General features: G+C 42.4%; 1 protein-coding gene across 3 annotated transcripts in view; it reads left to right on the top strand.

Annotated features, from left to right (window-relative positions):
• The window catches only part of esyt2b (extended synaptotagmin-like protein 2b), a 47,931-nt gene that overhangs the window by 2,863 nt on the left and 27,996 nt on the right, over positions 1–17,072 (top strand). For all 3 annotated transcript variants that reach the window (XM_035760662.2, XM_035760652.2, XM_035760644.2), the window contains exons 2-7: positions 1,408–1,449; positions 2,519–2,653; positions 2,944–3,020; positions 3,197–3,269; positions 5,942–6,031; positions 12,608–12,663. In XM_035760662.2, the coding sequence (XP_035616555.1) occupies positions 1,408–1,449; positions 2,519–2,653; positions 2,944–3,020; positions 3,197–3,269; positions 5,942–6,031; positions 12,608–12,663 (473 nt within the window). The remainder of the gene's footprint in view (positions 1–1,407; positions 1,450–2,518; positions 2,654–2,943; positions 3,021–3,196; positions 3,270–5,941; positions 6,032–12,607; positions 12,664–17,072) is intronic.

The following is a 17,072-nucleotide window of genomic DNA, read 5'->3' as shown; positions in this document are numbered from 1 at the left end:
AATATGCTGTGCTCTCATACATAAATAGTGAATGCCCCGACTGCTCCTGTTTGTTTGGGAAATAAATCTGCTGTGAGTCAGGCCAGTGCTTAATACTGCCTACACTAAAGTAAGATGCTGCTGCTTATTCTGTCTCCTATGAGACACAAGCACCAACCATCTCAAGTTAGCTACTGTTCGGGAAAACAAGTAAATCCTTTCCCTGAGTCACTTAAAGGGATAGTATACATTGATGTCCACTAATGGAGTTTTAGGTGTGTAATGTTATTCAGTACATGCAAGTTGCTTCCATCATGCTTCCAAAGCATTTCTATAGTTATATAACAGCATCTCTATTCAATTCACTTAAATGGACAGTACTGGATTTTAAATTACATATCCATTCCTGTTGTGAGGCATGATGCACATCCATCCTCTTGACACTTACCCAGTAATTTGATATCACTCCTAATTTATTCTTTGAGTAAATTATGTATCCGCAAGGCTCTATCCCCTGCCCGCTATTTTGTGAATTGGTTGCTTTACAGTATATGTCAGGTTAATGGAAAGCCTGTCAACTTGAGTGCTCCTGATTGCATAACAGCCACACTTGTGGCTGGTAAAAACGCTAGGCCTGAATCTGTCAAACCCATCAGCAGTTTATCTCCCTACTTCCCATTCCTCTCACTTTCTGAGCCTACGCTCCTCAATGCTGTCACACTAATGCTGAATCAGCGCTTTTCTAACCTGAATTAGCATTGCAGCCCCCTGTAGCTGTCGCATTCAATGTTGTTGCCACGGCTACACCTCTAGTGCCACCTCTCCCAAGAGGATAACACATGACAGCACACTTCCTCTGTGTTGTTCTGAAAAGGCTTGGCCGAGTGGCAGCCTCTATAGAAACGTTTTGTTTTTAGACTATAATGATTGTAGGCCTATGAAAAGTTGTGTGTGTGTGTGTGTGTGTGTGTGTGTGTGTGTGTGTGTGTGTGTGTGCATGTGTGGGTACAGTATGTGGGCTGTGTGGGCAGTATGTATGCTCAGGGCTCTCCCACTGATGCACAGCGCATACTGTGTGCAGTATTCAGTGGATAGCTACAGTACTGTTATGTCTTTGTAATAGCCAGGAGGGTTCAAGCAGACTGCATCCCAAATGGCACCCTATGCCCTATGGGCCCTGGTCAAAAGTAGTGTACTATAGGAATAGGTTGCTATTTGGGACACAACCCAGGCTGCAGACAGACTGCTGCTGAACCTAGGCAGAATATTCACCAGCTATTTAAGTTAAAATAACAATGCAACAATGTGGTTGTTACGATGGAATCAGTATGAGTACTGGTACTTGAAAATGGGAAAATAAAACAGTGTTTGAGCATGTAAACAGTAACAATACCAAGACCCATTGATGTCTCATTTTCTTCCTTTTAGGTCAACTTCCCGGATGTAGAAAGAGTAGAGTGGCTGAATAAGGTAACAGAACAACAACAACAAAAAGAACATAGTGTGTCAGATGTTCCACTTCCATTTTGATGAAGACCTACTTTTTCCCTGCTGGGTTTTGCGGTGTAGATACCACTGGAACAGTATCTGTACTGTAGCCCCTCCCTCCCTCACTGCAGCGCTGTAAATATAGATATACTGGGATGTACTGTACCCTGCCGTGGGTTGAACCACACAGCTGCTCTATTTTTGCAGCGTACTCTATGCATAAATCAGGAAATCAATCAGATGTAAGAGTCTCTTAAAAGGGCAATCTGGTCACCGTGCCACTGTTTTTGGTAAACAGCGAAGGGATAGGGCTGGAGAAGTGTAAATGCTCTCAAATTCCTAGACGGATCTATCGATAGAAGGACTTACCATCCATGGGATACAAATCATAGTTTTAACCATGCTTTGAGGCTATACAGTGTTTGTTTACACTCATTGTTTACAAACAATGGAATAAAACTTAGATTTTGGGTTCTGATGGGGAACTACAGTTGAACTAAGCTCAGGTTATATTCTTCATGGAATCAATGGTTATATAATATATATTTCATTTAAAAGTCCAATATTAGATGTAGCAACTGCAGATTGCCGCTTTAAGCCGTTCCATAAGGTAATGAAAACTATGTATCAAAAACTATGTATCAAATATTTATTGTGTTACTACACATCATGACCGAAATAAAACACGTGATGATTGAAATTTCATAGTGAATTTCACCAGTATTATAGAACTGATGAGACAATTGAAATGCCTTCGCATCACTTTTAGAATATTGCTGGGCCAGTTTTCACATAGAGTCTCAGAGAAGGAGCGCTAAATCTAGGAAAAAGGTCCCACCCATCTTATTTCATTATGATGGAAAGGCAAGACTGATCCTAGATCAACGCTCCTACTCTGAGACACTTTTTGAATATGTGCCCTGATATTGGAGAATGAATTCTGTGAATTCACTCTGCTTCCTAAATGTTCTTTTATGACTCATTGGATGATGGTCAGAATGTGGGCCCAGTGTCAACTCACTGATCCGTTCTCCTCCCTGTGGCCCTGCAGACTGTGAGACAGATGTGGCCGTATATTTGCCAGTTCGTAGAGAAGCTGCTCCGCGAGACTATCGAGCCGGCTGTGAAGGGAGCCAACTCCCACCTCAGCACCTTCTGTTTCAGCAAGATTGACATGGGGGACAAGGTGAGCATCAAGACTTATCAGCAGGAGTCTCTACCGAACCTTGCATTATGCTTACTGTTTATGGGATGTTTTTCAACTGTTCAACTAACTGCTGCACTTTTGCCATTGGAGGGCAAAAGGGCACGATCATAGAAGCCCTAGAAGCCCTTTCTGTTCACGTGACTGTGGTGGATGGAGTGTTTGCTTAATAGCTTCCAGGAAGGGTCACAGAGTAGTGGCGAAGTTCATACTGGGTAAAACGCAAGCGTGAGGCCCGGTGGTGATGTCATTTGTCTTGTATTTGTGTTTAGCCTTTGAGGATTAACGGGGTCAAGGTTTACACAGAGAATGTGGACAAGCGTCAGATCATCATGGACCTACAGATCAGGTGACCAGACTATCTCTATTTTGGACAGATTTTTAGCCTTTGGCTTGTCATAGAATGTACTGTGTGTAGTAAGTCATGTGGTTTAATTATTTGTTATTCAATTACACCAACTGTACATGAACACTTTCATGTGATTTTTGTTGATGCTGATAATTGTGTTTTTTTTTCCCCTTCAGTTTTGTTGGAAATACTGAAATTGATGTGGACGTCAAAAGGTACTACTGCAAAGCTGGTATTAAAAGCATACAGGTAATGTAGACATTCTATTTCATAGGAATGTAAAACCCCAGGAGGGGGGACTGTTTTTGTTTAGTTTTTTTAACAAATACACTTCACTTGCAGCCGGAAATGGACTATAAAACACTGTAATGGTTGGTCTGATTGTCGTTTCTGCCACTAAAGACCTGTTCAGAAGAGTAGAAGATGGTTAAATCCAAACCAATGTTGTGAAATCATATCATCATACAGTTACTTTATTATGCCCGCTTGCTCAACTTGTTTTTCATTGCAATGACTTGCAAGCAAAATACCATGTGATCAGTGACTGTGTGTGTGTGTGCGTGCGTGCGTGTGTGCGTGCGCGCGCGCGCGCGCGCGCGTGTGTGTGTGTGTGTGTGTGTGTGTGTGTGTGTGTGTGTGTGTGGGAGAGAATAGAGGGTAGAACAAAACAAGTGTTTATATGCCATTGGCCATTGCATGGCAGCAGTGAAACATATCTGGCAGGAAAAGCAATCTGTCTCCTTGGAGACTAAGATCTGTTAGGATTGTTAGTAAGGAAAGTCCTATAATACCAACCTGGACTCGGGGGTAGACGTAACATAGTACATGTAAATCCGGGACATTCCAATTAGTATGGTGCTTGCAATGCCGGGGGTTTGGGTTCAAATCCCATGAGGGACCAGTATGGAAAAATATAAAAATGTATACACTTACTACTTAAGAGCATTTGCTAAATGACTTAAATGTAAAATGCATTATATGTTCCATTTCGTATGGTATGTATTCATTTGTATGATATGTTACGCATTGCAATTCAAACAATATGTTGCGAATTGCAATTCATACAATGTGTTACTAATTTGCAAAATGTATGATATTTTACGAATTCTCATTTGTTTTGGCTAATTTTAGCTAGGTGATTATGGTTAGCTAAGGCTTGGGGGTAAGATTAGGGTTAGGAGTTAGGTCATGAACCATCAAAATCATTTTTTTCATGAAATGTGATTATATTTGAAGGAAACTTGTATGACGACCAAAGTATGAAACATTTATTTTAGTTCTACATTGATAACGTTTGATCTTTGACCCACTGGTCCCATCTACCATGTCAAACAGTTAAAATCAAATCAAAAGTCGGATTCATTGTTAAGGTGACATCACCTTACCTCTCTTTTTTAATACACCAATTATAACATGATATTCTCTTATTTAATTTAAATAAGTATGGCCTCGTAACCAACATTGGTTGGTGTAGAGGGGCAGGGTTTATATAGCTAGATTGCTACTTTGACTGTAGGGTGTCAGCAAAAATCTAATTAAAAGTTTACCCTATTCATCTATGGCAAAGATATTTATATGTTTCCCCTTCCATCTGTGTCTGGTGTTAGCTAGTTACTGGCTAGCTAGTTCTTCATCTGTGTCTGGTGTTAGCTAGTTACTGGCTAGCTAGGTCTTCATCTGTGTCTGGTGTTAGCTAGTTACTGGCTAGCTAGGTCTTCATCTGTGTCTGGTGTTAGCTAGTTACTGGCTAGCTAGGTCTTCATCTGTGTCTGGTGTTAGCTAGTTACTGGCTTGTTCTTCAGCCAGCATGGAACAAAAGGGGGGGAAGGGTCATTCAAAACTCTGACGCAGTTGTCAAGTCAACACATCCATCAGTGCTGCTGTGAACCACCTCACAAGAGACATGCCAAATGGGAGATGTGTATATACAAAAAAAATGCATATCAGTGATGCAATTTCATTGTCGTTTAAGTTGCTTTGTGTATCACCAAATTAGCTTGAGATTATTTTTACTGCAACACTGCTCGCTGCATCCAAGTTGCTTGACATAGGCATTACAAACACTGTCAGTCAAGGTGAGCTCATGAGTATAAGCTCCCTGACCACTCACCCTGTCTTTTCAAACTTCCTGGTAATACTTTTCACAATTACTGTTCAGGACCTTTAAGGTTTGGATTTGGAGAAGGGTTAGCTAACATGCTAAGTAGTTACAAAGTAGCTAAAAAGGTAGTAAGTAATTGAAAAGTTACTAATTAGTTAAAATGCAAAATTGTCCGTGATGAAATTCCTACACCCAACCTTTGGGTTGATCGACATTCGCGTTGTACGCCCACTCATCCACCCTGACCAACCACCCCACTTTAGTTTTTGCCTTAAGTAAACTTCTGTCTCATGTAACCATACCAAACGTAACATATTATACTCATTTGATGGCCCGGATTTACGTTTACTATGTTACATCTAGTGTATGAGACCAGGCTGACGATACTGAACCAGCTCCGATTTCTCATACTCACAGCACATCATAGAGGTGTTTGGAAACACCATGCTTATGATTAAAACTACCACTTCTATTTGTGTGAATTTTTTATTTGTCAACATAATAATAAATCAGCATTTAAACAACCTTCTAGTCTTTGAGAGATATTATTAGCTCAATATTTGTTTAGCAAGTTGAGGATGACATAACATAACTGCTCTATGTTGGCCTGATAATAATGACAGTGAGGGGGGCTATCTTTGTAATGTCCAAGCCTCCGCTCTGGAATGTTCCCATAGAGCTTATTAGGTGGGTCAAGGAGCTGCAGAGTGTTAGTTCCATGATACTGAAAGCTACCTTAACATTGTGTCTTGTGTGTGTGTTTCTGTTTTATCTCTGCGAGCGAGTGTGTTTATCTTAATGCCTCTTTTGTGTTTCACAGCTCCATGGAGTGTTGAGAGTAGTCATGGAGCCATTGCTAGGCGACATGCCTCTTGTCGGAGCTCTGTCCCTGTTCTTCCTGAAAAAACCTGTAAGTTCTAGTACCTTGTACACACTTTCTCTTTCTACCATTTGGATTTCAGGCCACTTGCATCGTCAGCTGCTAACGGGACAGTTGTTTGACAATAGGTATTTTATCACTGTCTTCCTTCCTCTAGTGCTGAGCCTCCAGGCCCCTGTTCTGCCTAAACATTTGGCCGATTTAAGTCAAATACCAGTCCCCATTGGAGACACTGGAGCCTTAAATAGACACAGATCAGGCTAGTCCTACTTTGGTGGATTTCTTATCACTGCCTACACCAACCTCAGAGCAGACAGCAGAGAGGGGAAGCAGGAGGAGAGTGTGTAGTGGTTAGACTGTATATCACAGTGTTGTTACGTGGTGCCGTGAGAGCAGACCACAAACTCTGGAACAGCAACTGTTGGGCATGCTATATATATCTCTGTTATCTGTCATCCTAAAAATGGGAAAACAGCTATGCACATTTTATAGAGGAAATGTTGAGGTAAAGGATAAAAAGTATTGCAAAGATCATAAGTGATCCTCTTTTCATTGATGTCGGGAGACAGACTATATACCATATTCTCCAGAATGCATCACAGTGAAGGGGACAACCCTTCATTCTTTTTATTTATTTATTTATTTTTATGTCATTTTTTAGTGGTATCCAATTGGTAGTTTACAGTCTTGTCCCATCGCTGCAACTCCCGTACGGACACGGGAGAGGCGAAGGTCGAGAGCTTCTTGACACAATGCCCGCTTAACCCAGGAGGAAACACCGTACACCCGGCGATCATGTCAGCATGCGTTGTGCTCGGCCCGCCACAGGAGTCGCTAGTGTGCGATGGAACAAGGACTTCCCTGCTGGCCAAACCCTCCCCTAACCCGGACGACGCTGGGCCAATTGTGTGCCGCCCCATGGGTCTCCCGGTCACGCCTAATACAACTGTTGTAGACCTTACAGTGAAATGCTTTACTTACAGGCTCTAACCAACAGTGCAATTTTTAAGTAAAACAAAAAAGTATTAGGTGAACAATGGATAAGTAAAGATATAAAAACAACAGTAAAAAAGATATTGAAAAATAACAGTAGCGAGGCTATAACAGTAGAGGCTATATACAGGCTCGGTTAGTTGGCCTGGCCTTTCATTCTCCTCCTGAAATGGTTCGATCTTGACTGCCAAATAAAATAAAACATTCTGACACAACTAGGAGACCATATTAGGCGAAGCCCTTGCTTTGTTGCCAGAGAGAACTGGAGGGAAAACGCCCTTAGAAAGGCTACTCAAGATCACTGATGCACAGCTGCAATGCACAGCTGCAAAGTCCCTGTGTATGTGGTCTCAATGATCCTCCATTAGTTGATACATGTTTTGCTTGGAGAAGAAGCTCTAGTTGCCCCACAATGTACTAAAAAAAATGCTGGGTTATAAAATAACCCAGTGCTTGGTAAATAGTGGACAGAACACACTTTATTTTGTTTCAGCCAGTTGGGTCATTTAGTTGGGTCATTTTCTTTGAAGACTGGAGGTGTGGATAATAGGGGTGTGGCTTTCAGAAGGTAGTTTTTGGCCGTTTGTGAGAGTAAAGGTCATTCCGTTTGATTTGTTGTATTGTCGTCACATGTATGTTAAGGTTGAGCACTGACACGTTCATAGTTTTAATGAGGCTTTCACAAGACTATGAGTTCCCTACTTTGTTATAATCTAAAAAAAACATATTTTATTAGGTTTGTGTTCAAATATGTAATGTCAAAAAATATTTTACAAATTGAAATGTAGAACTTAACATGATGAACAGGAATGCCATTTACTCTCACTGGTGTCCAAAATGAAATATCTGAAAGCCATGCCTCCTGAAAAGAACCTAAGAACCTATGAAATAAAATAGAAGGTTGTATTTGTCACGTGCTTCGTAAACAACAGGTGTAGACTAGAGGTGAAATGCTTGCTTACGGGCCCTTCCCAACAATGCAGAAATAGAAAAAAATATATAATAGAAAAATAGTAACACGAGGAATTCATACACAATGAGTAACGATAACTTGGCTATATTCACGGGGTACCAGTACTGAGTTGATTTGCAGGGGTACAATAGCAGCAGTGTATGTGAGTCAAAACAGTTTGTGCAAAAAGGGTCAATGCAGATAGTCCAGGTAGCTGTTTGATTAACTATTTAACTAACTATTTAGCAGTCTTATGGCTTGGGGGTAGAAGCTGTTCATGGTCCTTTTGGTTCCAGACTTGGTGCATCAGCACCGCTTGCTGTGCGGTAGCAGAGAAAACAGTCTGTGACTTGGATGGCTGGAGTCTTTGACCATTTTTAGGGGCTTTCACTGACACCGCCTGGTATAGAGGTCTTGGATGGCAGGGAGTTTGGCCCCAGTGATGTACTGGGCCGCACAAACTTTTCGAGGATTTGAGGGCCAATGCCAAATCTTTTCAGCCTCCTGAGTGGGAAGAGGTGTTGTTGTGTCTTCTACACGACTGTGTTGGTGTGGGTGGACCATGTTAATTCCTTAGTGATGTGGACACAGAGGAACTTGAAGCTCTTGACCCCTACCAAATCCCAACCCTAACCTCCCCATACCCGTATTTGGACACTGTGCTAACAAACCTTCAAACAAGCTTCAATGCCATACAACACTCATTCTGTAGCCTCCAACTGCTTTTAAATGCTAGTAAAACTAAGTGCATGCTCTTCAACCGATTGCTGCTCGCACCCTCCCGCGCGACTAGCATCACTACTCTGGACGGTTCTGACCTAGAATATGTGGACAACTAGAAATACCTAGGTGTCTGGTTAGACTGTAAACTCTCCTTCCAGACTGACATTAAGCATCTCCACTCCAAAATTAAATCTAGAATCATCTTCCTATTTCGCAACAAAGCCTCCTTCAGTCGTGCTGCCAAACATACCCTCGCAAAACTGACTATCCTACCGATCCTTGACTTCAGCGATGTCATTTACAAAATAGCCCCGAACACTCTACTCAGCAAACTGGATGTAGTCTATCACAGTGCCATCCGTTTTGTTACCAAAGCCCCATATACTACCAACCACTGCGACCAGTATGCTCTCGTTGGCTGGCCCTCACTTCATATCCGTCACCAAACCAACTGGTCAACTATAAGTCTTTGCTAGGTAAAGCCCCGCCTTATCTCAGCTCACGGGTCACCATTACAACACCCACCCGTAGCACGCACTCCAGCAGGTATATTGCACTGGTCATCCCCAAAACCAACACTTCCTTTGGCCGCCTTTCCTTCCAGTTCTCTGCTGCAAATTACTGGAAGGAATTGAAAAAAATCTCTGAAGTTGGCGTCTTATATCTCCCTCTCTAACTTTAAGCATCAGCTGACCGAGCAGCTTACCAATCACTGTACCTGTACACAGCCAAATTGTAAATAGCACACCCGACTACCTCATCCCCATATTATTACCTACCCTCTTGCTATTTTGCACCCCAGTATCTCTACTTGCACACAATCATCTGTACATCTATCACTCCAGTATTAATGCTAAATTGTAATTATTTCGTCTCTATGGCCTGTGTATTGCCTACCTCCCTACTCTTCTACATTTGTACACACTGTACATAGATTTTTCTATTTTGTTTTATTTTGTGTTATTGACTGTACATTTGTTTATGTGTAACTCTGTGTTGTTTTTGTCCCACTGCTTTGCTTTACCTCGGCCAGGTCGAAGTTGGCCTACCTGGTGAAATAAAAAATAAATAAAAATAAAAGTGATGAGCTGTAGTCAATCAACAGCATTCTCACGTAGGTGTTATCCAGGTGGGAGAGGGCAGTATGGAGTGCAATAGAGATTGGATCATCTGTGGATATTTTGGGGCGGTATGCGAATTGGAGTGGGTCCGGGTTGTCTGGGAGGATGGTGTTGATGGTGAGCCATGACAGCCTTTCAAAGCATTTCATGGCTACAAATGTGAGTGCTACGGGGCAATAGTTATTTAGACAGGTTACCTTGGCATTTTTGGGCACAGGAACTATGGTGGTCTGCTTGAAACATGTAGGTATTACAGTCTGGGTCAGGGAGAGTTTGAAAATATCAGTGAAGACACTTGCCAGCTGGTCAGCGCATGCTCTTGAGTATGCGTCTTGGTGATCTGTCTGGCCCTGCAACCTTGTGAATGTTAACCTGTTTAAAGGTCTTACTCAGATCGGCGACGGAGAGCGAGATCACACAGTTGTCCAGAACAGCTGGTGCTCTCATGCATGGTTTAATGTTGCTTGCCTCAAAGAGTTACAGTTCATTTAAGGAAATCAGTCCATATGAGATATGTTCATTTGGCCCTAATATATGGATTTCACATGACTGAGCAGGGGTGCAGCCATAGGTGGGCCTGGGAGAGCATAGCATAGGCCTAGCCAGTTGGGAGCCAGGTTCAGCCAATCAGAAAGTTTTTCCCCACAAAAGGGCTTTATTACAGACATAAATACTTCTCACCCCCCTGGGGTGGGGTGGTTACACTTGGTCTGTGGTTGTGAGGCCGGTTGAACGTACTGTAAATTCTCTAAAACAAAGTTTTACTTATGGTGGATAAATAAACATTAAATTATCTGGCAACAGCCCTGGTGAACATTCCTGCACTCAGCATGCCAATTGCACAGTCCCTCAACTTGAGACACCTGTGGCATTGTGTTGTGTTACACAACTGCACATTTTAGAGTGGCCTTTTATTGTCCTCAGCACAAGGTGCACCTGTGTAATGATCATGCTGTTTAATCAGCTTCTTGATATGCCACACCTGTCAGGGGGATGGATTATCTTGGCAAAGGAGAAATGCTCACTAACAGGGCTGTAAAACAAATTTGTGCACAAAATTTGAGAGAAATATGTTTTTTGTGCGTATGGAGCATTTCTGGGATCTTTTATTTCAGCTCATTAAACATGGGAACAACACTTTACCTGCAGCGTTTATATTTTTGTTCTGTATGTTTGAAAGCCACGTCCCTACTAAGCCACGCCCCTACTAAGTCATGCCTTCATAGCGCAATACCCAACATCAATAACCCAACTAAGTGACCAAACTGGCTTGGTCAAAATAACCCAATGTGTGTTCTGTCCAACATTTATCCAAATTGGATTGTTTTTAACCCAGCACCTTTTTTTTGCTGATGTTGAGTGTGCTCTGCCAATTTACAGCTACAGTACTTGCTGTATACGGCTTCTCTACTGCAGCACTGGTGAGACTCCGGCTTTTTTGAGTCTCAGCACCAGCGTTAAACACAAAATGCAACACATTTTGGCCAAGCACTGGTACCAATCCATACAGTGGAGATGCACCAAATGGCTACTTTGATTGCCTTGCGGTGTTCCAATCAGTCCTTGCTCAAAACTATATCTGCTGCAATGTAGGCAACAGAGAGAGAGAGAGAGAGAGAGAGGGAGGAGGGGGACTATAGAAACGCATTGAAATTGATTCCTTGAGCCAAGAGACACGTCAGTGCTACTCATGAATAAAAAATACCTTTCGGCTTCGAAGTTACCACCTGTCTGACTCCTAGATTAAATATTTTTCTGGCTTAGCTGTGCTGTCTCTCCTTTACCAAATACGCGGTGTGATTTAAAACGTGCATTGTTCACCTTTGCTCTACCCAACAATGTTAACAATGTTAACACTTTATATCCACAGAACCTTTAGGTAAGAGACTTTCCACGGAATTATACAGTCCCTGAACTCAATAGACCCCGTGTGCATCCCAAATGGCACCATATTCCCTATGTTGTGCGCTACTGTTGACCAGGTCCCAAAGGGAATCTACTTAGGGAATAGGATGCAGTTTGGGGCAACAGCTCCTGTATACAGAAGTGGTTCCAGAGGATTGTTTTTGTAATAAATCTTTCAGCAGGTCAAGTGTTTGTCCAATCTGTGGCCGGTATCTCTGGTGTCAGTGACCTGGGTATTACTCATATACATACTGTACAAGGCTGTGTGTCCCCATTTCAACAGTAGGCGAGATAAGAGACAGCTGAAACAAGTGAAACAATTAAGTACAGTATTAAACTATAGGGTAGCCTGGTAGAACCAACCTGATTCCGGTGTTCAACACACAATGGTGAACTTAGCCTGGTGGAAATAGCCTTACCGCTAACTTTCGGGGGAAAACTAGGTCACAATTGCAGCTAAAAACATGCTTGTGTTGACACGCCAGCTTGTCTTATTTTAGTGTGTAAAAGAATGTCAGGTTTCCTATGAAATTGGTTTATTTAGGAAGAGGCAAGGCAATTAGCTTTCTTGGCTTCTGTTTCACTTTGCTGCACTCTCCATTGTCAGAACGCTATCTGTTGTTTTTAATCATCAAGAGATTTGCACCAACACACTGTCACTCACTCGGATGACTGAGTCACATAACAATGAAGTTAAGTGCTTGAATCAATTAAGATCATTTATTTGATCTCCCCACTCCTTCTGGCTGGTGTCCCGCTCTGCATTTTTCCTTTTTTATTATGATGGGCTTTGTTTTTAGATCACTTAAGTAAGTGAAAAGAAAAGCACTGGTGTGGCAAATGAATCTTTCTAAGTACAGCATGTTCTTCCGGTTTCCAGACAGCTAAATCCGTTCTTTTGTTTTTATCTAGCTTCTGGAAATCAACTGGACAGGCCTCACCAATATACTAGACATTCCTGGGCTGAAGTAAGTAAACTGCGTCTCTTTTGTGCTCCAGCGTGAAGTTTCCCCAAGCGACAGACCTAGGATCAGCTTCCCCTCCCCCAATTCTAACCACCGTTAGTGCACAGCAAATTCTCCAGAGTAAAAAAAAACCCCACTGAGTGTAAGAAATGGACTGTATTTCTGATTTGAGTGAGAATGGGATGGCCTCCAATGGGCTTGATCACTTTTATTAGTTTTATTTTGACAAAGGTCAGTCATCAGAGAACGTTGAAGTAATAGTATGTAGTATGGTTCTAGGAACAAAGTAAAGAAGTGTCAGTTAAACCTAAATCCACAACAAGCTGTGATTACCCTGGCACAATTCATCAATACACATTTCCCATATAATGCTACTCAAAAGGGTGCTAATAAGTAGCAATACTGAAATGGCTTAAACTTAAATGAATAATATGTCAATTGCTGACGCTAAGTAGCCGTAGGCAAACAATGGGGCAGTAGAGCATCAAAAGTAAAGTTCAAGAACATTGTCTGATAACCCAGAAACTATAGAACAAATCAAAGTACATAGTAAGACAAACTCACTCACTTTTGTTCAATGACGCATACTGCTGATCCTCAGATGATGGCTGCTGTTCAATCCATTGTTTGGTGTGGTCAGGGAGGAAGAGGAAGAGAGAGGAGAAGGGTGCAATTGCGGCCTGCAATTTGGGGCGTTCCTGCATCTGCATTGCTACATTTTTAAGCTAGGTCAGGAGGGTGGCGGGGGCGCTCCAGTACAGTAGATGGCGTTAATGCACAATCATGTTGGATGCCAGCGGCCGATAAACCCCACAGAAGAGAGGGCGGGGGCGACAACGGTAGCTAGCTAGCCGTACACCTGTAGGCAGTTTTCTTCGTCCCCGCCTGTTGGGCACTGTTTTCCCACGGTTCTGTTAACGATGGCGAGGGCAGGTGTTCAGCAGGTGGGAGTGAAGGACACTCTGTGCTATCTTAGTGGTTAAGGGCGCTGTACTGCAGCGCCAGCTGTGCCACCAGAGACTCTGGGTTCGCGCCCAGGCTCTGTCGTAACCCTGCCGCTACCGGGAGGTCCGTGGGGCGACGCACAATTGGCATAGCGTCGTCCGGGTTAGGCTTGGCCGGTAGGGATATCCTTGTCTCATCGCGCACCAGCGACTCCTGTGGCGGACCGGGCGCAGTGCACGCTAACCAAGGTTGCCAGGTGCACAGTGTTTCCTCCGACACATTGGTGCGGCTGGCTTCCGAGTTGGATGCGCGCTGTGTTAAGAAGCAGTGCGGCTTGGTTGGGTTGTGTATCGGAGGACGCATGACTTTCAACCTTCGTCTCTCCCGAGCCCGTATGGGAGTTGTAGCGATGAGACAAGATTGTAGCTACTAATTGGATACCACAAAATTGGGGAGAAAAAGGGGGTAAAATTGTAAAAAATAATGGAAGTGTTGAGTCTGTGGACCCATATACAGTCGTGGCCAAAAGTTTTGAGAATACTGAAGTATAATTACAAGTATTTCATAAGTGTCAAAGGCTTTTATTGACAATTACATGACAATTACCCTTCTTTTTCAAGACCTCTGCAATCCGCCCTCGCATGCTGTCAGTTAATTTCTGGGCCACATCCTGACTGATGGCAGCCCATTCTTGCGTAATCAATGCTTGGAGTTTATCAGAATGTGTGGGTTTTTGTTTGTCCACCCGCCTCTTGAGGATTGACCACAAGTTCTCAATGGGATTAAGGTCTGGGGAGTTTCCTGGCCATGGACCCAAAATATCGATGTTTTGTTCCCTGAGCCACTTAGTTATCACTTTTGCCTTATGGCAAGGTGCTCCATCATGCTGGAAAAGGCATTGTTCGTCACCAAACTGTTCCTGGATGGTTGGGAGAAGTTGCTCTCAGAGGATGTGTTGGTACCATTCTTTATTCATGGCTGTGTTCTTAGGCAAAATTGTGAGGGAGCCCACTCCCTTGACTGAGAAGCAACCACACAAATGAATGGTCTCAGGATGCTTTACTATTGGCATGACACAGGACTGATGGTAGCGCTCACCTTGTCTTCTCCAGACAAGCTTTTTTCCGGATGCCCCAAACAATCGGAAAGAGGATTCATCAGAGAAAATTACTTTACCCCAGTCGTCAGCAGTTCAATCCCTGTACCTGTTGCAGAATATCAGTCTGTCCCTGATGTTTTTCCTGGAGAGAAGTGGCTTCTTTGCTGCCCTTCTTGACACCAGGACATCCTCCAAAAGTCTTTGCCTCACTGTGCATGCAGATGCACTCACACCTGCCTGCTGCCATGCCTGAGCAAGCTCTGTACTGGTGGTGCCCCAATCCTGCAGTTGAATCAACACCAGGAGATGGTCCTGGTGCTTGCTGGACTTTCTTGGGCGACCTGAAGCCTTCTTCACCACAATTTAACCGCTCTCCTTGAAGTTCTTGATGATCCGATAAATGGTTGATTTAGGTGCAATCTTACTGGCAGCAATATCCTTGCCTGTGAAGCCCTTTTTGAGCAAAGCAATGATGACGGCATATGTTTCCTAGCAGGTAACCATGTTTTACAGAGGAATAACAATGATTCCAAGCACCACCCTCCTTTTGAAGCTTCCAGTCTGTTATTCAAACTCAATTAGCATGACGGAGTGATCTCCAGCCTTGTTCTGTGTTAACGAGAGAATCACTGACATGATGTCAGCTGGTCCTTTTGTGGCAGGGCTGATGCAGTGGAAATGTTTTTTTGGGGGATTCAGTTCATTTGCATGGAAAAGAGGGACTTTGAAATGAATTGCAATTCATCTGATCACTCTTCATAACATTCTGGAGTATATACAAATTACCATCATACAAACTGAGACAGCAGACTTTGTGAAAATGTATATTTGTGTCATTCTCAAAACTTTCGGCCACGACTGTAGAAACAGGAATAGTGTTCAATGAACACACAAACATAACAATGGTCATTATGGCAAAACAGATCTATTTTTGTTTCATCAGACCAGAGGAAATTTCTCCAAAAAGTAGGATCTTTGTCCCCATGTGCAGTTGCAAACCGTAGTCTGGCTTTTTTATGGCATGTTTTGGAGCAGTGGCTCCTTCCTTGCTGAGCAGCCTTTCAGGTTGTGTCGATATAGGACTTGTTTTTCCTGTGGATATAGATACTTTTCTACCGGTTTCCTTCAGCATCTTCACAAGGTCCTTTGCTGTTGTTCTGGGATTGATTTGCACTTTTCGCACCAAAGTACGTTCATCTCTTGGAGACAGAACACGTCTCCTTCCTGAGCTGTATGATGGCTGCTTGGTCCCATGGTGTTTATGCTTGCGTACTATTGTTTGTACAGATGAACGTGGTACTTTCAGACTTGGCTGATTTCTTTTGATTTTCCAATGATGTCAAGCAAAGAGGCATTGTGTTTAAAGGTAGGCCGTGAAATCCATCCACAGGTACACCTCTAATTGACTCAAATGATGTCAATTAGCCTATCAGAGGCATCTAAAGCCATGACATCATTTTCTTGAATTTTCCAATCTGTTTAAAGGCACAGTCAACTTAGTGTAAACAATTGTTGGAAAAATTACTTGTGTCGTGCACAAAGGAGATGTCCTAACCAACTTGCCAAAACTATAGTTTGTTAACAATAAATTTGTGGAAAAACTAGTTTTAATGACTCCAACGTAAGTGTATGTAAACTTCCAACTTCAACTGTATATATATATATATATAGGCCTATATAAAACGGCCTGAAACTCATGGTTTACAGGCCACATCAGGCCTGCAAATCATATTATGCTGGCTTGCAATGTGATGTGTAATTCCTATTGGGGATATCCAACTTCTGGAATATTTTATCACCTGCAACTTGTATTCAGAATACTGCCAGAGTTAAGAAGACAGTTATGAGAATACCTAACGCATCTAAAATGGAACAACCATTTCAGTAAGGGGTGCAATAAGTCCAAATAACATATCGTTTAGAACATTTTTGTAATTTATATTTGAGTAGCATAATATTAATCAATAAATCAATGTACAAGCATAAGCATAAATATTGAAACAAACAAACAAAAAAATCTACCTCCAATGCAGCATGCTGGGAAATATGATAATGATTGCCATGGTTTTGGTTGAAAGTGATGTTTGTGAGTTTCAGGTCCATGTATTAGGGTAAAACTAGGCCGTAAAAATAAGGCCTTATTGAATACGTATGGTATTGTGTTACTTATTAAACATCTTATGATGACATATTCATTTAGGATCTTACTTAGTAAAATCCACAGGACAGAAAATGGATGAATGCAACAACCATGTCTCTGTCACTAACAAATACAGTCATGAGTGGCAACTCTGAAATGTACTCGAAAATCAAGGCACTCTGCGAAATATTTGAATAAGGCTTTACACAAAGCAGTGTGTTAATTTAA

The sequence above is a fragment of the Oncorhynchus keta genome, chromosome 4 (assembly GCF_023373465.1).
Source record: "Oncorhynchus keta strain PuntledgeMale-10-30-2019 chromosome 4, Oket_V2, whole genome shotgun sequence".
Taxonomy (NCBI): Eukaryota; Metazoa; Chordata; class Actinopteri; order Salmoniformes; family Salmonidae; genus Oncorhynchus; species Oncorhynchus keta.
Note: the sequence above shows the minus strand (reverse complement) of the source record. Positions and strands in the feature narration are given on the sequence as shown.